Raw genomic sequence first — 22,626 nt, 5'->3', positions numbered from 1 at the left:
TGGTGGCCTCTGGAGAAGGGAGGAGGGGCCAGGGCCTAGACAGGGTGGGAGGAGGCGGCAGGGCCCATCTGAAGACGCCAGCAGAGGAGGAACTGGGGCAGCCGGGAGGTCACCCAGGAATGAGGGGGGTTAATGCCGAGGCCCTCAGCGCTGCACCGACACAGCGCTCACTTGCTCTCGCTCGGGGAGTGTATTGACAGGTCATTGGAGGATGGTAGAACTTACGTTAACAGAAAAAAAAAAAAACATCAAACCCATCCCCAGTAAAATCTGGAGCTCACAACATATGGAAGGAAACAACAGAAGAGAGCGGGGAAGGCAGCGCCTGGGGGAGCAGACCCACGAGGGACCCCAGGAGCGGCCAGATCCACACTCCGACCCACCCTGCTCGGCCAGCGGTCGCTAAAACAAACCTGATATGACCAACATTGACATGAAAATAAGTCCAAAATTTTAATGGGAGAATTTGTGACAAGTCCTAGAAGAAACAATTAATTCACAGTCTTATCATAAAATTACTATTAAAAAAATGAACTGAATTGAGAAAATGAGCAGCATCTCAGCCCATTTCAGATCCCAGCTGGCAAGCAATGGATGGCGCCTGCCACCTGCTGCGGTTCTGGGTCTTTGAGGTAATCAGCTGCACGCGCAGCAAAGACTCGGGTGCCTGCAAACCACTGCAGGCCACCCGGTCCGCTTTTCTGGTCGACTCCAAACCTTAATTAGATGCGTCTGAATGGACGCTGCCGGGGTCTCCAGCGGGCGAAGCGGTGGACGCCGGGGGCGCGGCTCCCTGCCAGCCACTCTTGGCCTGTAAAGACAGAGACTGGGGGTCAGAAGGCCATGAACTGAGATGAACCGAGAAACAAGGAGAGGAGCCAGGAGCCAGCGGAGGGACTGTGGGGCCCTCCTGGGTCACAGCTGGCCTCACTGCCTGACCCCTGACATGGGCGAGCTTCCCCGGCCGGAATGGCCTCCACTGGCCACCCGACGAGGCTCTGGTCAAGGACAGATGTGGCATCGTGGTGCAGCCGAGGCTTCTTCTTTTTTTTTTTTTTTTTTTAAATTTTTATTTATTTATGATAGTCACAGAGAGAGAGAGAGAGAGGCAGAGACATAGGCAGAGGGAGAAGCAGGCTCCATGCACCGGGAGCCCGACGTGGGATTCGATCCTGGGTCTCCAGGATCGCGCCCTGGGCTAAAGGCAGGCGCCAAACCGCTGCGCCACCCAGGGATCCCAGCAGCCGAGGCTTCTCCACACTCTGAGCGGGAGGCAGCCTGGTCTGGCCTGGAGCTGATGATAGAGCCGGAAGGAGCTTCAGGACCTGGCTGGACGCTGGTCTGGCTGCGCAGCCAGAAGAGTAGCAGCCATGGTCCCCAGGCATGGGGACTGTGTCTGCCGTGCAAGGACAGTAGCAGGTACACGCAGCCTTGGGATGTTTGCCCATGGGATCTCCCCACCCACTGTAGTGGAAAACACCACTGGAAGCGGCTCTTTGCGAGTGGTCTGCTCTGTGGTGAGTCCTGTTTGCAGCCCACGAGAGCAGGGCCATTCTGCTTCCTGACATGTGCCCGGAGGGCGGCTTCCAAGCCCAGTGGTCCCAGATGTCATACCCTCCACGTGACCCTGAGGGCTTGCTGGGTCCCTGCTAAGTTGGCGGCGATCACACAAGTTCTTCCTCACCTTCCTCTCTCTAGCACTTTCCCTGACAGGCTGAGGCCTCCTGCCTGCATCCTCTACCTCATCTGACCCCACCAGGCCGTAGACCCTGCCCCCTGCCCCTCCCCACCACAGCTCCTTCCTCGCCACGTGTCCCCTGGTGCTGCCCCAGTGCCTGCGCTTCAGAGGCCAGTGTCAGGTGACTGGATCAGCGGACCACTGGCTTCCTGAGGGGGCCGCCTCATCCGTGACACGGGGCACCCTGCCCATCAGTCTGACAGCAGCTGGGATGAGCACCAGCCTCAGGGGGTCACTGTGCCCTCGAACACCCACAGGCCTGTGTTCCAGGAAGGAGGCCATGAGTGGTGAAGGGAGGGGGGGTCCATTCACAGGACTGACAGGTGACAGGCTAGTATCCAGGTGTGGGACTGGCAGCCAGAGGGCAGCCCAGATGTTCCTTGGGCACACAGAGTGGAGGCCATGGCTTCTGGCCAGGTGGCCTCCGCCCTCGGGGTCTGCCCTCTTAAAAAAGCATCTGTGCCCCACCCACCCCAGCACAGGTGGGGCGTCCACACCAGACCAAGGACATTCCCACTTACTCTGCTGGGTGGATAGGACCTGCCTCCTGGTCCAAGGAAGCCACGAGACTCCAGATCTCCTGGGCTGGTTCTAGGGGTAAGGACGGAGCTTGTCTATCAGCTCCCCACTCTCATACTCACACCCGCTACACCTGAGGCACTGAGCCAGCCACAGAGCTCCCCGCTCTGCCCAGGTGCTCATTATGGGGCTGTAGGGTTTACTGTGGTGACAGGACATGCAGGACCCTGTGCCAGGTCCTGCCAAATGGCACCAGGAGGCATCCAGTCCCTGTACCAATTAGGGGGTAAATCAGTGGGGGTCACCTGGCACTGTAGGCTACACTTGTGTGAAGGAAAAGGTCTGCTAAGGCCTTGCCAGATGCCACACAGCCTTGAACCTATAAGACACCTCACAACTGTGCTCACAGCCTCTTCAGGATGGCCCTGTGGGTGGGCCAGGCCCTTGTGACAGCAGGGAGCTGGGGAGGCACCAGGGCCAAGAGAGGGATGGGGCCCCTAATCCTGGCTAGCCCAACACCCTGAGAAAGTTCCAGAGGGCATGTCTGAGATGCTTATGATCCCCGGCTCATTTTCCCAGCCACCAAAATGGATGTTCACTCTGACCCAGCTGGGCCCTAGGTGGGTGACAAGGCCAAGGCCAAGGCCAAGGCACTGATGTGGTGGAGGTCTGAGCCTAGTAGGGCTCCAAGTCCCAAGGGTCAGGGCCTTGTCTGTCTGTCCCCTCCCACCCCCTCCAGGTACAGATGCCCGCTGGGAAGGAGGGCTCCTTCCCAACAGCTCAGCAGCTACCGTGACTTCCTGAGTCCTGGGGCTGGGAGTGAAAGGAACATGTCTTTGCAAAGTGGGCCCCACAGAGTCGGGTCCCAGAGGCAGCTTAGCCAACCTGCAGTCATCAAGGCAATGGACTGAGTATCCAGTGGGCCCTTCTTCATTGCTGGGATTCCTGAGAGAGCCTTGGGGAGGCTGAGAGGTAGCTGGCAAGATGGCCCATTCCCAGGACCCCCTACCCACTTTGTCTCTGAGTCTCTGCCCCAACACTGAAGCAGGGACCCCAGGGCATCCTTGGATTGTGCTTTGAGACTCACCTGGGACCGCAAGCTGCCTCCTGCAGGAGTACGGCGGAGAGAGGCCAGTGTCTGTAGGGTGATAAGTGCATCCCCGGCACTGGTCAGTGGGAAGGGATCAGAGGAACCTAGAAGGGGTGTGAGGTATCAGGACTAGTGTTCCAGCTCCAAAAGTTACAGAGGCTCCTCAGGTGGGATCTACTAGCCCCTCAGCCAGGAATGCAGCTCCTGCCGGCATCTGCTCCACAGAGGTCTCTGGCAGCCCCGGCCCCTCTTATCCCTTCCTGCGCAGCTCAGCGGCATGCCTATGTGTGGAGGACAGGCCCTGGGCTGGGCAGTCACTCACCAGAGCTGGGTGTTGATGGACAGCTAGCCTGGCTCCTCAGGCCCCCGACTTTGGTGGTGTCAACTGCCATTTTAGTAGTATAAATGGTAGCCTCTTCTTGAAACTTCCCCATGTTCTTTTTATACCGAATTCTTTTGTTGCCGAACCAGTTGGAGACCTGTGGACACCACAGAGAAAGAAGTCGCTGGAAAAGCTAACCCAGTAATGAGGTAACATGAACATATGGTGGGCTCTCTCTGAGATGCCTGTGCTCCCACTGCCCAGGAGGGACATCCCTGAGTGGCAACAAGCAGCCCTGGGGCCGGGTGAGAGGCTGGGACGGAGAAGCTGGCACTGATTGAACCATGGACACAGGGAAATGGCTGCAGTGGGTGGAGGTCACCCCAGAGCCGGCCTGTCCTACCACGTGCTGCTGGAACAGGGATGGGAAGGAGCTGGAAGGAAACAGGATGTCTGACATGTGGAAAGAGGAGCACTGTTCCTCTTCCTGCAGGGGCAGGAACAGATTAGATTCCAGATTGTTCTTTAGGGAAAGTGAGACCCAGGGAGACACGCCTCCCTGGGGACCCGGTAACTCCACTCCTGGGAATTCAGTCTAAGGAAAGATCACATTGATCCACAACTTATCAAAGGATGACACAGGTGGACGAACTGGCAGGCAGTGGAGAGGAGCTGAACACTGAGCTAAGCGCCTGTCTAGTGCTCGGAGCAGCTGGGGCAGCTGCTGTCACAGCCAATCTACAAGCAAGCAGGCTCGGCAGGTGGAGAAGCCCAGGGCTGAGCGGGCCGAGCCCAGCTGACTCCAAATCTGCACCAGGACTGACCAGGGCTTCTCCCCGGGGTCATTCTCTACCTCAGGGCTGTCCTGGACGCTGTGGGGTGCTGAGCAGCATCTCCCCCGACTAGATGCCAGTAGCGCCCCACCCAAGGGTTATGACAGTGAAAATTTCCCCTGGGGGCAGAATCTGTCAGCCCCTGACCAGCACCTTCCTGTGGAGACAGCCATGACTGGAAACACTTCAATACCCCAGACTAAGGCCTGGGGCCCTGCAGTGAAATACGTGTGGGTCAATGAACAGAAAAAAAAACAGTTGAGTGACGGTGGCAGGGTTTTGATGACCTTTTCTCTCTTGAAAATGTATTTATTTAATGTCCCTACCCAAGTGCTCCACATTATCCTCTGCATGTTAACCGCGAAAAGAAAAAGCCCTTATGTGCGCTCCCTGCCCCTCACACCGGGTCTCCTTGTGCCTGCCCCCGGGGTGTGAGGGCAGCCAGAGCAGCACTTGGCTCCCACCTACAAGGAATGTGCTAGAATGTCTTTGTGGAACTGAATTTGCAGAGGAATGGCAGCAAGCAGTTTTCCATATTAACTGGCATTTTAGGAGGGCAGAGAGCAAGCTTTTCTGTGTGTGGGAGGCTGGCCCTGTTCTGGACAGATGGGGGACCCAGGGGCTGGGGAAGAGCAGTGTCCACCCTCTCCACGGGGAACACCTCAACATGGGCACCTCAAGCAGGCTCTCAGATATTCTCTCGGCCGGTGTGGCCTGGAGCCACTGGCCACCCCCACCCAATCCCTCTGGCCCTTCCAGCTGAGCCTGCTGCGGCTGCTGCCGAGGTTCTGCCTGTCACCTCATCTGTGGCTCAGCAACCTGCCCCTTTCTCCCTCGGGCCTCCTCAGCCTGCAGCTGCAGCTGATTCTAGCTTGAAAACGTCTGTGGCCTTATTTGTGACACCCCTTGCCCTAAGGGTGCCCCCATTACCTTTTCCTTAGGTGAACCTCACAGCTTGCACATCTGTACCTTAAATTCAGAATCTCCCCTCCACTGTTAGCCACTTCAGGCTGTCCTGAGACCTGGTGGATGCACCACACTGGGGAGGGGCTCCCAGCACAGAATTCTGCTGCTGGTTGGTGTGTGTGGGTGGGCATCTTAGGGCACTACCACAGAGGGGGAGTCACTGGGATGTGGCTAGTGCTTTTCAAACTTTTGTTTGCAACTGACCCTCTGTTCGATGAAGTCTAGACCCAAGACCCATCTGCTTTCCATAGGCTCTGGGCCTTGAACTGAATCTGGCTGTTCTTCAGAAGACAGCACAAGGTGACCAGCAAGCGCCACACCTCATGCTTCTGTGTGGCCCTGAAGCTCGTGAGGTGTGCACCTTCCTTCAGCTCTGGCCTTGGTGCTGGGGATGCCAGAGCAGTTCCAGGGTGAGTGAAGTCAGATGTGACCAGGACACCTGCAGGTTCTTCTGCCTGTGGGACCCTACAGGTTCCTGTGTGCCCCTTATCATGAAGTTGCAGCCTGGACTTGGCCTGGGCCAGGGTAGAGAGCTCTGGCTAAGGGCATGGGCTCTGGAGGCAGCCAGATTGGGCTGGAATCTCAGCCCCTCCGACTGTACAGCTGGAGGAGGGGGCTTCCTTGGAGCTGGTGGCAAGATCCAGCGAGCTAGCATTAGCGCCAGTCAGCTCTGCTGCCAGGGGCTGGGGGTGCAGCCTGACCCTGATTGGAGCTCCTGAGCTGCCCGTCCTCACCATTCCCACCTTGAAACCGTCTAAGATGTTTCTTGGGTTGTCCCCTCAGCTCCACCTCTCTCGCCCCCAGCTCCACTGAGGACACTGGAGGACCAGGCTACCAGGCTCTCCCAAGGCTGTTCGGGTCCCATCTGCAATCTGTACCACTGCTCCTCGTGTGGAGCCAGATGTTGCCTGACATTGTATAACCCTGGTCACACACTCTGGGCCACTGGAGAAACAATCAAGCATGTGTACATCCAGGCCTCTCCCAGGATAGCTGAACCAGTTCTTTGGCACAAGAGCTGGTCTATCATTTCAAGTCCTAATTTTGTTCCAAGTTCTCTTTCTTCTCTTATGCTAATATGCTAACCTTCCTTATGCAACACAGAACATCCTTGTGATACAAGTGTGACGAGGGCCACACTCCACGTGCCACTGGTGCTTGCCTCAGGGACTTCACACTCTGTCCGAGTCCATACAGTTAATGAACTTCCCTGGGTGTCCTCCTCATTGGACACAAGCTTCTCCCCCTCCTACATTCAGGGAGGCCCATCACCTGGGAGACTGTGATGCCGCCCTTCCTGGCCAGCTCTTCTTTGGCTTCTTCACTGGGATAAGGGTTGCTCAGATGGGAGTAAAAATACTCATTCAGCACTTCCGTGGCCTGCTTGCTGAAGTTCCGCCGCTTGCGCCTGCAAAGACGGACAGCCTCAGGCAGTATGTGCACCGGCCTCTCATAACGTCCCTGTGTCCCCGTCTGTGATTTCCTAGAGGTCAGCACTTTTATTTTTTTATTAAGATTTTATTTATTAGAGAGAGAAAGAGAGAGTGCGTGCACAGCCAGGGGGGAGGAGCAGAGGGAGAGGGAAAAGCAGATCACCCACTGAACAAGGAGCCTGATGTTGTGCTTGATCCCAGGACCCTGATATAATTACCAGAGCCGAAGGCAGATGCTTAACTGACTGAGCCACCCAGGTGTGCCAAAGTCAGCACTTCTGATTGCCTCTCAAGAAGCTGTGTGAGGGCTGCACCCCTGGTCACAGCTGGAGCCCCAGGACAGGCTGGGAACCCCCCAGAACTTAAACCCAAACCAGCAACAATTCGGTTCTTCTTAAGAGACAACCCTAGGGTCACGGGAAGCACGTAGGGCCTGACCTGGCATCGAGGAACCGTGAACGCAGGGTCATCACAGCCTCGCAGGTGCTCTGCTTCAGCTGCATCTGGATGGCATTGAACTTGCCGTGGATGACACCGACCATGCGCTCAATCTCCTTGGGTGAGACGGGCCTCATCCTGCTTTGCTCCTGGAGAAGGTTGGTGACATGTGTGGTAAACTCACGGCAAGCCTGGGGTGGGAACATACATGCCAGCCTGTGACCACCCAGCCGGTGGGTTCGGGACTCCATGTGGGACCAGCCACCTGCCGCCCCCTGCAGCTCCCACACAGGCTGGCTATTAAGAAGTGAATGCAAAGGGTTTCCAGCAAAATTGGCCACCTCTGCTGTGAGACCAAGTGCATGTACTCTCTGGTCTGTGCCACAAAAGAAAGGTGGTTAGCGTTCCATGTTTTGCTTTGACAAATGCGCATTCACATGATAAAAACTCTTCCATGCAGAAAGATCACCTGTTCATATTTCTCTAGCTCAGAGTGGTAAATCTGTCGGATCTGGGACAGCTTGGCCCTGTAGTCAGAGTGCTCAAGGCTATTGTCATTTGGACAGCCACCTGGTGTTGCTGTGTTGGCCGCTGCCGCCGATCCTCCTCTTCCTCGCCTCTCCGGCCTGGATACACCCTCAGCCAGCAGCATGTTATCCAACCTCATGAGCTGAGCATTGGAGGGACCTTCTTCTTGAATGCCATGGATGCCTAACACTAGACAGGAGAGATGGGACCGAATCAGTGGAGGCTGAGCAAAAACAATCACAATAGACTATTAGCACTGGTGTCATATCTGAACACTTGAGGGGAAACAAAGGCTTCCTTTCATCTGTAAGAAACACTGAGTTCCTCACTTTGAAAGTGGTCCAGGTGCCACATAGGAGCACAGTCCAGGAGGTGAAGACAGGCTACCATTCAGTGTAGCCATGTGGGCACATATAGGAGGACTTGATAGGGCGAGTTTGGGGTGGCACCTAGCACTGGAGAAGCCCGAAGCCCTGAACCATGCCTCCAGAAGGTGGGGAGTGCACATTTCCAGATGCCCATACCAGCTCAGGCATGGACATGAATGTGACTGCCAGCCTGCTATCAGTGCGATACTGTGGTGGTGTGCATCTGTTGTGACTATGTGTGTTGGGGAGGGGAATTGGTGCTATAAAGTCAGAGAGGAAAAGCTTGATCCAGAGGGTACCAGAAAAGATGAACTAATCCACTTAGACATTTTAAGCAGAGAGACAAGACATTTGACCCTAAAACCTGGAAAAGGCATTCCAGCTGGGCTGAGAGGGTGATCTGCTGAGGGGCAGGGCTAGACAGGCAAGGGAGGCCTTGGGGAGAGCTGCCGATGTTCAGGTGGACACGGGGCAGCCACAGGGCCTCCAGAGGGAGAGTCCTCAGGATTCCTGACCACCAGATATGGGTGTGAGAGACAGGCAATTCCTAAGTTCATGTGGACAGTGCCATGGATGGCACATTCTCCCAAGCACAGTGTGCAGAGTGGCAGGTGAAAAGGCTGACCCAGCCTGAGTCCCTGACCCAGCCAAGCACAGACGTGAGGTGGCTGCTTACTGGGAATTGGGGATGAATTGACCAGTTTGGGTGGGAGACAGGTATTTGTGTGTCATCTGCATGTGGTACTTGGGACATCTGTATATACCCACCTATCCCCATAGCTATACTTATGAGAAGTAGGCCATGCCCCTCGAATGCTGGAAAACCAACACAAGGGACAGGCAGATGAGGAGATGGAAAAGAATGATCAGGTAGGTCAAGGAAAAACCAGAAGTAGTCATGGGATGAGACGTGGGCTTAGTCATTAGGAGACCGCCATTAATCTCTGCAAAAGCAGCTGCAGGATCTGGCGAAGTAGAATCTGACTAGAAAGCTCCAGGAGACTGTGGGAGCCAGGCAGTGCAGAGAAGGAAAGTGAGGCTCAGATCCGAGGGGGGCAGTCTTGTGGGACCTGAAGTTTGTTTGCTTCTTCAGTGACTGAAGAAGTGTCTGTAGCTACAGAGAAAGAACTGGGTGGATGATCATTGTGGGGGGTGGGGTGAGGAAGGAGGTGATGGTGTCCATCTAGATCTGACTTTGCAGAAAGTTTTGTTTTGTTTTGTTTTTTAAGATTTTATTTATTCATGAGGGAGAGAGAGAGAGAGAGAGAGAGAGAGAGAGGCAGAGACACAGGCAGAGGGAGAAGCAGGCTCCATGCAGGGAGCCCAACGTGGGACTCGATCCCGGATCTCCAGGATCACGCCCTGGGCTAAGGCGGCGCTAAACTGCTGATCCACCCAGGCTGCCCCAAGAAAGCCTAAGTGCTCCCCACAGGGAGCCTGCTTCTCCCTCTGCCTGTGTCTCTGCCTCTCTCTCTCTCTCTCTTTCTCAGGAATAAATAAACAAAAATCTTTATTTAAAAAAAAAAATAGTGTTTTCTTGGGAACAGGCTCCTTTAATACTATCAGCTACTAACTGACTCCAGCACTCAAATAAAAAAGGAGTGGAGCCCTCTCAGAGATATTTACGTATGGCTTGTCCTTCACCTCTTCCTTGTATAAATGATGGACCTTTTCTGTCACAAATTTACTTGTGATAACTGAAGAAGCTAAAAAACTATCCTTGTAGGAATCTCCCTCGTGTGTGGGGCCTCTTGCCTCCTACCCCATCCCCCTGGGTCGCAGGCAGGCACTTTCTGGAAGAGCTGAGGGAGAGAGCTGTCTCTCCACCAGCTCCCCACGGCCTTCCACTGTGGAGAGCCAATTCTCTCACAACCTGCCTTGATCTCCAAGAGGCAGCGGATGTGAAACCTAGTTCCGGTGCTCTACCAGGACACCAGGACAGGGACTTGCGAGGCTAAACACATCCCCCATTTGGTCCTTGCAGACGCAAGCTCCTGGGGGCTCCTGGATGGGTCCTAAGTCTGCTCTAGAGTTAACCTGCACTGCCTAGTCTTGGTTCAGGCCCCTGTCCCCCTAATCTCTCCTCACCCAGAGTAGATAATGGACGCCCTCCTGTTCAAGTTCCACTGTTTTCTAATTCTATCAAATCTACCTCCCTTGAAATCAACTGACCATCCATCTTCTCCCTTAACACTATTCCTGGGTCCTGCTGTGTTGACCCCTCCCACGCCCTCCATGATCTGCAGAGGAAATCCCTCTCTCCATCCATCACGTACACCTGCAAATGGACTACCTTCAAACACTTGTTCATCATGCCAATCTTTTGTTCAAAGATGTCAACGACTCCCTGACTCCCACAGTTGAGACCTAGAATCTGACACCTGGCACTCAGGGACTTTCCTGACACCCTTCCAAACTCACGTATGTCTTTGTGAACCTTCCCTCTGCTGGGCCCTGTATGTGGCCCTTTGATGGCACAGCAGATACTCTACTCCTGCATAAGGTTTATTCTGCAGCTGTTCCCTGAGTGCCTATGGTCTGGGAGGGGGATCAGGAGTGGGCCAAGAGGGACACATGGGACCCATTCCCTCCCCAGAAAGGCCCCAGCATGCCCTGATGCCCAGGGCTGGAGAGGCTACCTCTTCACTTTCCATTATGGCTTCAGTTGAATCAGGGAAAGGAGTGGTCAGGGTTGAAACATGAGGCTTTAGTGAAGGCAGGTGTGTACACGCAGAGGTGTGGGCACATGTGAGGGTGAGTGTGTCTGTGTGTGCCCATATGTGCATCTGGGCTGCTGCAGGCATGTGACAGTCTTTCTTGTGCTATTTATCCAACAGCAAGCATCTATGGAGCCCATCACAAGCTGGACACCACACCAAGTGTTGGAGATTAAAAAAAAAAAAAAAAAACCCACCAAAAATACACTCAAATGAAAGTTTGAGAAATTACAGAGAAAATTCTCAAATTACAGAGAATACCCAAGTCTTTTCTCATATCTCATATCTCTCTACAGGTATGTAATGGTACAGCCATTTTTGGAGGCGAGTTTTGAAATGCTGATTAACAGTGAAAAAGTACGTATCCTTTATCTCCAAATTCCTGGTCTGAGAATTTGTCCTACAGGAACATTGACACCTACAGATGCCCTATTTATAGGACACACATTCCCTACACTGTCTGTAATTTTGAAAAACCGAAACCACCCAGATGTCCATGAATAAGGAGGCAATATGCCCGTCATACCCTAGGCCCTGTGGTGTTAGCCAGGCGTAGGTCTTGAGGTGCTGCTACGGTAAGCTACCACACCCTGTAAGCTTTATTAAGACTGGATGTCTTTTTTTTTTTTTTTTTACATTTTTACAAATGTCCTTAATTTGCAAAATTAATTTGCTTTTACTCCTTAATATAGGAGTAAAAGCAAAACTTAAAAAAAAAAAAAGCGACCCCGTGCTAAGGTCACCACCAATTATAGCTGTGGACGTGGCTGTGCAGAGAGCACACGTTTGGATGTCACTTTACATGCTTGCAAAATGTGCCTTGCCCTCTCCCAACTGCCCTGCGTGTAGCTCTGTCTCTCCCTCAGCTCCGAGCGTCTGTCCTCCCAGGGCACCGAAACTGGCCTAATTATGGTCATTAGATACTCACTGCCATCAATTACAACAAGCTCATTTCCGGTAGGCTGTTCCAGAGCATCTCAGACGTGCTCCTGGGCACCCTCAAGGGCCCTCGCTGGCAACTGGGAGGCCTCAGGGACCAGGAGCTCAGCCCAGGGACACTGTCTGCTCAAGGCACTTAGAAGAGGAGGTACAATCTATAATAAAGCCCCCCAAGCCCCCACCCTGGGGCCAACTGCCAGATTTCCTTCTGTTCCCAATTTACTAAAGGTGACAGAGCACCTGATGAATCAAACAATGAAAGGAAACTGTGAATATCAATACATTATGTTTGTTTTTAAAAAAAATCATACAAAAAAATAAAAAATAAAAGAAATCATACAGAAATGTTATGGACTGAACTAAGTCCCCCTAGTTCACATGCTGCAGCCCTAATTCCAGTGGGACTGTATCTGGAGGGGGTGATGAAGACTGAATGAGGTTGTGAGGGCCTTCATCCTAGGACAGCGGCCTTCTAAGAAGAGGGAGAGCCTTTCCATTCCCCCAAAGTCGGGTGTGAGGGCAAGGCAAGAAGGGGGCTGTCTGCAAGCCTGGAGATGGCTCTCAGCAGGAGCTCAATAGGCTGGCACCTTGATCTCGGACTTCTACCCTCCAGAACTATGAGAAAACAAATTGTTGTTGAAGCTTCCTCAAGTAGATTAAGATAGGAGCATGATCCCAAGTTGCTTTATTTTTCTCTCCTTGATGGAACAAAGACATGGCTACTGGGGGAGACAGAAGGCTTGGACGGGAAGCCTCCTTCACCCTGACTTCCCCCATCCTGCATGCCTGTCCCTGTGCCCAATCAGGAGTGTTCCTATTTGGCAGCAAGACTGTGTCCCAGCTTCTTTCCGCCGAGGTGGGAGGCTGGGTACAGCCATCTGCAGGACCCATACCCACATGGGAGAAAATCTAACCCATGAGCTGAGCCCCCAGAAACCTCAGATGCCCCTAATTGGCCTGACCTCCTGGCTGCAAATGTGACCCCCTGCTGGCCACAGCTCACAGCTATGAATGGAGCTGCTCTGAGCACCCGAAGGGATGGGATGATCCACAACAGGCCTGACCTGGAGCCTGCCAGTGTGCAGAACTCAGCAAAACACTGACCTCCCTTTCTCCTTACTCCCCTCAGAAGCCTGCCCCCCTCACCCACACAGTGGAGTCTCCACCACCCACTGCCTGGATGGATGAAGCTGAGAGAACCCAACATAGAAAGATGCACTGAGGCCAAGTGAGAAGTGGCAACTGAACTGCTTTCTGAAGAGCTTTTTGACAACAGAAAGTCCAAGCCTGGTGTTGGGACCTCAGGGTTAGGGTTGTGAGCCCCAGAGTCTTGAGAACATGCTGAGCACCCACAGTCACCACTCATCTGGTCACACCAGTCCCCACATCCCCATACCCGCAGCACCAGTCTGGAAGTGACAGCATTAGTGTCTTTGCAGTCATGGGTGACAATAATCATTAGGAAGAAAAACCTGGGGACTTCCTGCTTCCAAAAACTTCTCCATGTTTTTTTTTATCCTTTGCTCGGTCTAAGTGTGGGGCACAAGCTAGGGCTTTGGGGTAATTAGTGGCTGCTGCTGCCCCCAGGGAGCAGTGGAGACCGGCGTCTCCTGCTGCTACATCTTGGCAGGAACAGGGCCTCTGGGGTGGACCCAGTGGGGTTCTCTGAGACCTGCACTGAGGTTAACGCTCCTGTCCTCATTCTCAGGCTCGAGTTCAGCTCCCACCGGCTCCAACTTCTCTTGCAGTCAAAGAAGCAAAGGTAATAAGGGAATTCTACAACCAATTCTGGCAAAATGCTAATCCCAGCAACCATGGTCATCTTTTGTGAGAGTGTTAGAGTGTTTCTTCCCTCACACAATGCCTCTGATATTGGAACATGGAAAGAGGTGGCATATGATGAATGATCTTCTGTACTTGGACCCAGTGACTCAAGAAAAAAACCCAAATGACTCCAGCTATAGGGAAGGTCTCAATGGCTCATGGTTTCTTTCTGATTCTGTTGCATCCCCTAGGTGTCCCCTATGTCCTTGCCTCAGGGGGACACCAATGGAGCATGTACACGTGACCCAGGAGTCTTTTCTTTTCTTTTTTTTTAATTTTTATTTATTTATGATAGTCACACACACACACAGAGAGAGAGAGAGGCAGAGACACAGGCAGAGGGAGAAGCAGGCTCCATGCACCGGGAGCCCGACGTGGGATTCGATCCCGGATCTCCAGGATCACGCCCTGGGCTAAAGGCAGGCGCCAAACCGCTGCGCCACTCAGGGATCCCGCCAGGAGTCTTTTCTTATCAGGGTAATTTCATCTGATAGGCCAGAGGTTTCCCAAACTAACTCCACACTCACCTGGGGAGCCAGGAAACTACGCACACCCCCTAAATGGTTGCAGAGATTAGAGAATCAGCATCTTCCTACCTGACATGGAAACTGGTTTGATCCAGTCTTGGTCAGTGGCAGTTGTTGTTAGTAATGGACAGTTTCTGAGCCTTAATTCCTGGGTACAGGAGCTGCTGCTGCTGTGAAAACCCCATCAAGCCACAGGCTGGGTGCCCCAGCAATGCCCCCAGCATCCCCACCTGCAGCCCATCGAAATTCTTCCCTCCCACAGCTTGGAATAGCTCTGCCAAACCTAACCTTCTGGAACTGCCATTCCTTACCCACTCTCCTGCTTCTGGTTCCAGAGGCAGAGTCCCTCCTATCAAGATCTGTAAACTGTAAAGAACCCAAGAGTAACTCTTTTGTGCTCTGTGGGCCATGTGGTCTCTTGTCACTACTGCTCAGTCACTGTTCTAGCACTAAAACAGCTCCAAACAAGAATAAACAAATAAGCAGCTGTATTTCAATAAAACTTTACCAACGCTGGTCTGATGACTGACCCCTGCTCCAGAATATGCATGTCATGGAGCCTAACATGTATTTGAGGAAGAACCTGGATGCATGCAGGTCCAAGTAGGCTAATACCACTGTATTACTGCCTTCAAATGCTCCTTTCCTCTGGGCCCCCTCTTGATTCTTCTCCCTTCTTCTGTGGGTGCACTACTGAGGATTTTAGCTTGGCTAGGTCAGTTTGTATCTAGATCAGGGCTCTTTAAAACGTGGTGTCTGATTTGTCACCTGTCCATGGAGAGGCCAACACAGACACAAAGGGCTACATGCAGAAACTTTTATAGCAATGTGGTGGAGTAATTTTGTCTGTTGAATCTAATGAGACTTTTAGGCTTATTATTTTGTATGTCCACTTTACTTTCCCTTTTCTTTTCCCAGAACTTCATCCTGCTTGTATTTCACACTGGTACTGGGTGGTAGTGAGCCAAAACCCTTCTTAAGGCCAGAGCAGACTGAGCCTGGGTCACTGCCAGAAGCTTTGGCATGGCTCTGAGATGCCTCAGTCCCAGATCCAAGCTCTGGGGTCCCAGAAGAACAGTCCAGAAGTAACCCTCTAGGGGAGTAAACCCTATATTTGCAGGATTCCTGCCTCTCTGTGCATCATTACTGTCATCAGTCTTGGGGCAGAGATTGTGCTGTCCCCTGGAAAGACCCTGTGGAATTTTCCTGGGTCCTAAAGACAAGAAACTGAGGAAAAGCCCTGTGTGCAGTAAAAAGGCTCACTCTATGAGCTCCCATCAAGGGGATGGAGAGATGCTAAATGAGGACCAGAACAGCGTTTTAAAGAAGAGTGATCCATTTCCACAAGAAGACCCATTTACAGGGGAGGCAGGTCCCTCTAACTTTGAGAATGCCTAGCGACATAGTAAATGCGGCAGAAACACAGGCTGTGGGTGCCATGCTGGATTTTGGGAGTGAAGGAGTTCAGGCAAGTCTGCACAGAGGAGGAAGACCAGGTTCCCGGGCCCAGGAAGCCAAGGCAGTAGTATGGGAACAGGAGTGGGGTTTCTGAGCACCTGGGGCAGGTACCCAGAGTGGCCATGGATATGACAGGTTGGGAGAGGCCTAATGGATGCAGGGGCACCTGTTCATGCAGGAGGGTACTGGGTGGTGTGAGGAGGTGGCATGGAGGTGAGGGAGAGCAGGTCTGTGGGATGACCAGCAGGACGCCCTGGGAGCCTACACACTGAAAGAAGGTGAGAGGCAAGAGCAGGAGGTGGCCCGACTCTCCCAAGAGAACCCAAATGTGCCACATCCTTCAGAATCTGGCCCTGAGAAGCTCCCTGTCATCCTCCATTTCAGCTAACTCCCCACACCCACTCACTCCAATATGGCTTCTCTCTGGCCTGGAGCACCAAGCTATTCCTCCCTCTGAGACTCCTTCCCAGCAAGGAAGGGAAGATGTGCCATTAGGCAGGAAGAGAGGCACTTCTACCCACAGCCCCGAAGCTGCACGTCTGTCTCTATTATCATTGTGTGAAACTGACCTGCTCATTAAAGACCATCACTGGTTGCTATCATCACCCCAGCTCCTTGGAACACACCTGGCTTCACAGAATCATGTTCCAGAAATAGGAACTTCTGCTAAGAAACCTCTCCCCAAAGATCATCAGGCCATTTTATGGCTACCAGCCTCTCAAGGAAGACCACTGGGGCTTCCTTCTTCAACAAACTGTTCATGGAAGAGACCCAGAAAAAACCACACTCACCATAGAGAGACCTTAAGACAGGAGCTCATAAGGAAATCACGACCCAGCCTGACTCGTGTAAAGATGCATGACTGTCTAACTAAATGACCAGCAACCTGAAGCTAGCAGCATCTATGTATATATATGTATGTGCATAAATATATGAATCATGGCCCAGAGGATTTATTTTTGCATACAGGTGCTGTCAAACTGTCAGTGTAAATAATCAGTGTAAATGAAAATCTATCAGTGTAAATAATTTCAACCACCTAAAGGAGAAAAACTATCACTCAAAAGCTACAAAAAGAAAAAAAAATCAATTAAAACAATACCTACTAATGATCAAAATCATTAGCAAACCGGGGTGCCTGGCTGGCTCAGTCAGTGGAGCTTGCAACTCTTGATCTCAAGATTGTAAATTCCAGCCCCATGTTGGGTGAAGAGATCACTTAAAAATAAAATCTTTAAAACCAAACAAAACAAAACAAAACAACCCTTAGTAGACCATGGATAGAAAGAATCCTTCTTTTTTTTTTTAAGATTTTATTTATTTATCCACAAGAGACACACAGAGAGAGGCAGAGGCACAGGTAGAGGGAGAAGCAGGCTCCCCACAAGGAGCCAATGCGGGACTTGATCCCAGACCCCAGGATCACTCCCTGAGCCCAAGGTAGATGCTTGACCGCTGAGCCACCCAGGTGTCCTTAATTTATTTATTTATTTGAAGATTTTATTTATTTGAGAGAGAGCAAGAGAGAGAAAGAACACGAGTGAGGAAGGAGCAGAGGGAGATGAAGAAGGAGAAGCAGACTCTTCACTGAGCAGGGTTCAATCTCAGGACGCTGAGATCATGATCTGAGCTGAAGGCAGAAGCCTAACTGACTGAGCCACCCAGATGCCCCCAAGGGTCCTTTTATATTCTTGTTTCCCTGGAAATAAGAGTCCTGAGTTTTTAACTCTAAGTGAGGACACTTTTGAATACAGCCTGTTGGTCTTGAGAACTGCCTGCATTTACCTGTGAGGCAATGTCCCCTAGGTCAGTCCATTTAAGCAGTACTCTAGATAAATCCTCATTGTAAGAAACAGAACATTCTCAGTCCTATAGAGCCTTATTGAGACCATTCCTAACAAACACTCATCTGAAATCATGGCTACTATGCACACTAGATATTCATCAAACTGAGGGAGAATAACATTGTGCAAATTCCCATAATTTCTAATTAATCCTTAATTAGCCTAAGTGCTGAAAGTGCTCAACCAAATATGCAAATTATTTTTCATTTCAGTATACTTACACACAGTTTGGTAATAAACTACTTTATGAAGTAAAAATGATACGCGGTTTGTTTAGGTTTATTTTCCTTGCACGTAACAACAAGGCAAAAGGAAAAGACAGCAAAACACTGTAATGAAAAACACAGCCAGGTAAAAGATCTAGAAAATTAGTCCATGCTCTCCTATAAGGCTCTGAGAACAGTTAATAGCAATAGCTAAAAAAACAACACTTATAGGTGATTTCTGTCTACGTTAGACAATTTCATTTCTCATCCAAAGAAATTCTCTAATTTCAACTGAACACATACCACATGTGAGCCATGGGGAAAGACCTAGAAGCTTCCAGAGCTGGGTGCCATTGTCCAAAGTGTGACCTTTATTTTGCCAAATCCCACACAGGTGACTAGCCTGGTAATATATACATCAACCATGTCCTACCCAATTTTCCAGGCTGGGAATCAGTCTTTTAGATCAGCCAATGTCCTAATCACCCTAAAAGGTATTATTCCAGGAACTGATGTTAAGTTCTAAGTGACAAGACAAAGGAACATTTTTCTGTCAAAAAAAAAAAAAAAAAAAAAAGGTCACTTTCATGCCATGACCAAGTTCACTGATATATACCATGAGCGCTTGGCTCATGGTCCACACTGTGGACACACCTGCGCTTTGGGCGGCTGGCATTCAAGGCTGGGAATCAGAAAACAAACCAGAAAAAAAAGTACAGGATCATTTTAGTCAATGGCCAAACTGTAGGAAAAAACCTGAACGGGGTAATAGATTCTGCAAGAAAGTGCTGCTTTACAAGAATCTGTGTACATACTAAGGCCTTAAAGTTCCTAGCTCACTCTTTATTGGAGGTATATACTTACAACCAAAAGCCCTCAGTTCTTGAGCTTTTTAAAAGGTTTTATTATTTTTTTAAGATTTTATTTATTTATTTATGAAAGACACAGAGAGAGGCAGAGACATAGGCAGAGGGAGAAGCAGGCTCCCTGCAGGGAGCCCGAGGTGGGACTTGATCCCAGGACTCCAGGACCACGACTTGAACCAAAGGCAGACACTCAACCGCTGAGCCACCAGGCATCCCAGATTTTTATTAGTTTTAAGGAATCTCTACACCCTATGTGGGGCTCAAACCTACAACCCTGAGATCAAGAGTGGAATGTTCCACTGACTAAGCCAGCCAGGTGCCCTGAGCTATTTCTATAACAGCTTTACTGAGATATAATTCATGTGACATACAACCCACCCATTTAAAGTGAATAATTCAGTGCTTTTCAGTACATTCATAAGGTTGTACAGCCACCACCACTACCTAACATTTTCACCACCCCCAAAAGAAACTCTGTCCTCGTTAGCTGTCACTCCCTGTTCCCTTGCCCCTCAGCCTCTGGCAGCCACTAATCTTTATCTGTCTATTCTGGACACTTCATATAAATAGAATCATAGAATATGTGGTCTTTTGTGTTTGGCTTCTCTCACTCCATAAAGTTTCTTTTTTTTTTTTTTTTCTCCATGAGTTTCCAAGGTCCATCCCCGTTATAGTGTGTGTCAGTGTGTTGTTCCTTTTCATGGCTGAGTAATACTCCACTGTACGGGTGGACCACATTTTGGTTTCTTCAGTCATCATGGACATTGGGTTTCTTTCCTAATACCTGATTTATATATTTATATATATAATATATATATATATATATATATAAATATATATATATATAATTATCTATCTATCCAATAAAACTTTCCCACTGTTCTAGACTTATGCTAATGAAAGCCACCAGCCACAAGTGGCTACTAAGCACTTGAAATGTGACTAGTGTGGCTAAAGGATGCCTTCTTTAATTATAATTAATTTAAATATAAAAGTAAATGGTAAGAGGTGGCATATGGGAAGGACCACAGCTCTAGTCTACAGTTGCACAGGAGAGACAGGCTGATCAGACTCCGAGCCTTGGGGTGCTAGCTCAGTCAGTGGAGCATGTGACTCTTGATCTCGGGGCTATAAGTTCAGGCCCCAGGTTGGGTAGGGAGCCCACTTAAAATATAAATTAATCAATCGATCAATCACAATTGATAATGGCCTAAAGGCTAATTAATTGTTGGGATAAGCCCAACCATAAGGCTGGACCTACCGATCATGAATTTGCAATTGCAACAGACCCAACTAGCTGATGAGGAAGGAAAACAAAGGTAAAAAAGCTGCTGGATTACTCAAGCCTGACAGCTCCTAGCCAGGCAATGAGCAGTATGGTCAGAAAATAACAAGGTGTTCCCTTATGTTATCCATTATTTACATTTACTCCTCTGAAAGGCAGCCATCTGTGCTGGCCCAAGAACAAGGCTAGCCAAGCCAGGTCTCTAGGACTTCTGATTCCTCAAGAGACAGAAAGCACAGGACTGATCAAACCAGGTATAGATGTGAGCTTGAGACCAGCACAGGGGACAGTGACAGTGCAGAGAAGACAAAGCAGGTCCTTCTGAGTCAACTGCCCAAACACCGGGTGGCTTTTCAGGGCACTTCCTATGTACACCAGGTCTAAGCTGCCTGCTCATCCACAATCCAAGATCCAATGTTTTTACAGAAGCTGGCACTCAGTTCATTTGGAGGCAAACCCTGACCCAACCAGTGTGTAAGAATGTTCCTGTTCTGGTGCTAAATGTCACCTTTGGAATGCAGGCTGTCTCTGAAGTCATCAACACGACATGCCTAAAATCCAAACAATTCTCAATTCTGTAATGCATCTAGCCCCAAGGGTTTCAAGAAAGGGATTGGGCCAGTATTTTGTCCTCCCAGCCAAATTAAAAACCCTCCAAAAGTGGTTTGTTTTCTTAGGACAGCTCTTCTAGACACCAAGAACAGCTGTTTCAAGGGAAGGATTCAGGGGGAAGGGTTCACTCCTAGGGGGTCCTTGGCCTTCAGAGACCTCTGCAGGCAGGGATGCCCAAGACACCCCTGACCTGGAAGATATGCCAGCATCCCTCCCATAGGCCAGAGGAGACAGTAGAAGGCAGTGAGGAAGTGAGATAGTGCTTCCAGGTATGTCTGCCAACACAGGGTTTACACACAGGATGGCTTTCTTTTCAGGATGATATGAACAATAGCCTTGTGTTCTAAGTCAGGCCCCAGACAATCATTCTGAACCTCATAAAATGAACAGGATGAAAAAGATTTCAATTAATAGGTATCAGTCACCAGGAACAGTTCTTCATTAACAAAAACCTAAGGTACATGGCACTGTGTGCCAGGTACCAGGACAGTCCTAGAACACAGCACATCCTAGACTCTGAGCTCACTGGAGGGGACAGGTAAAGGCCCAGAGCCATCATGAATGCAGTGAGGGCACTGGATACAGAAACAGCACTTGGGCTGGTGGATGTAGGCTGTGAGGCAGGGAGGGTTCCCTTTCTGAGCCAGGACAGGGTGTGGAAGGCAGCACGCAGCTTGGCTGTGGGCTACTGAGGTGCTCCTGCTCTCTCCAGAGGTTCAATCTGCTTATCTATAAAACAAGAGTAAAGTAAGAGGCTGCTAGAAGGGTGGGACAATAATGCCAGGAAGCTCTGAGCTGCCTGACTGCAACCCCTGCTCCAACAATGCCCACTGGACTTTAAATGTTCTACACAGGTTTTGGTCTTTACCCTAAAGGCCTGTTGCAGACTTTAGCCAGAGGGGAATGTGAGGAATGTGGGTTAAATCAAGAAGCAGATATGCTTTGTTCCTGCATGAGGAGTCCCCGCATAGAGTCAGTCTCTCAGGATCATCAATAAGGTGGTGACCCATTGGATCAGGACCCTGAATAGTTTTCTATGGGCTAATACTGGATCATTCCCATCACAAGATTGGGAGAAGCTGAAGCAGAACTGAGATCTTGTTTACTTTCCTGCCACTCACATGTTGGATCCACAGCACTCCCACAGCTGTACTTCCTATTGATGAGAAAAGACACTTGGCCACAATGAACTTGACAACTCAGCCAGCCCATGTGGAGCCCAGCTTATGGCAATTGCAGATGGCCTACACTTTTCAAGGCTGAGCAATGCTGCCCCATTCCTGTGCTACCACGCCCCAAAACGCATTATGCAGTCCAACATTTGAGCCAGTTGGTAGAAAGGAAATCTGATTTTCTAAAGAATGCCCAGATCTGATGTGTGTGCGTTTTGCTCTGAGCCCCATGACTTCCTTGGGATTTAGCCTGGGGCAATTCAGAAGCCCCAAGCATGGCCTTTGCAGCCTGGAGGGATGGGACAGATGACAGCATGGGTTTAAATGGATACCGTAGCTTGTCCTGGTGGCAGTAAGTATCAATCCTTTCTTATTCTCCTCAAACTGATGAGTTTGAAGGTGATGGACAGTTGTACTCATTTTTACATATACAGAATCAGATGAAGCAAAAAAGATGTGCCCAGACTGCACACCCATAGCTCTCAAGAAAGGCTCTAGGAAAAAGGTCATCAAGAACTATAGCTTTCGGGATCCCTGGGTGGCTCAGCGGTTTAGCACCTGCCTTTGGCCCAGGGCGCAATCCTGGAGTCCCGGGATTGAGTCCCACATCAGGCTCCCGGCATGAAGCCTGCTTCTCCCTCCTCCTGTGTCTCTGCCTCTCTCTCTCATTATGTCCATCATAAATAAATAAATCTTTAAAAAAAAAAAAAGGACTATAGCTTTCTGAGACAATGGTTGCTTATATTACTCTTTTAAAAAATTATTATTATTAGAGAGAGAGACAGAGAGGGAGGGGCAGAGGGAGAGGGAAAAACAGTCTTAAGCAGGCTCCACTACCCAGTGCAGTGCCCAACATGGGGCTAGATCTCACTATAGGGAGACCATGACCTGAGCCAAAATCAAGAGTAGGATGCTTAACCAACTGAGCTACCCAAATGCCC

General features: G+C 50.4%; 1 protein-coding gene across 1 annotated transcript in view; it reads right to left on the bottom strand.

Moving 5' to 3' along the window:
- Positions 1 to 428: 428 nt before the first annotated feature.
- Positions 429 to 22,626, bottom strand: part of PBX4 (PBX homeobox 4) — a 36,541-nt gene continuing 14,343 nt past the window's right edge. The window contains 6 exon segments of the mRNA XM_025458197.3: positions 429 to 811; positions 3,345 to 3,451; positions 3,670 to 3,826; positions 6,741 to 6,876; positions 7,340 to 7,530; positions 7,809 to 8,056. Coding sequence (XP_025313982.3) covers positions 719 to 811; positions 3,345 to 3,451; positions 3,670 to 3,826; positions 6,741 to 6,876; positions 7,340 to 7,530; positions 7,809 to 8,056 — 932 coding nt within the window. The 3' untranslated portion in view covers positions 429 to 718.

Source organism: Canis lupus, chromosome 20, assembly GCF_003254725.2.
Source record: "Canis lupus dingo isolate Sandy chromosome 20, ASM325472v2, whole genome shotgun sequence".
In the NCBI taxonomy this organism is placed as follows: domain Eukaryota; kingdom Metazoa; phylum Chordata; class Mammalia; order Carnivora; family Canidae; genus Canis; species Canis lupus.
This window is presented reverse-complemented; position numbering and strand designations above follow the sequence as displayed.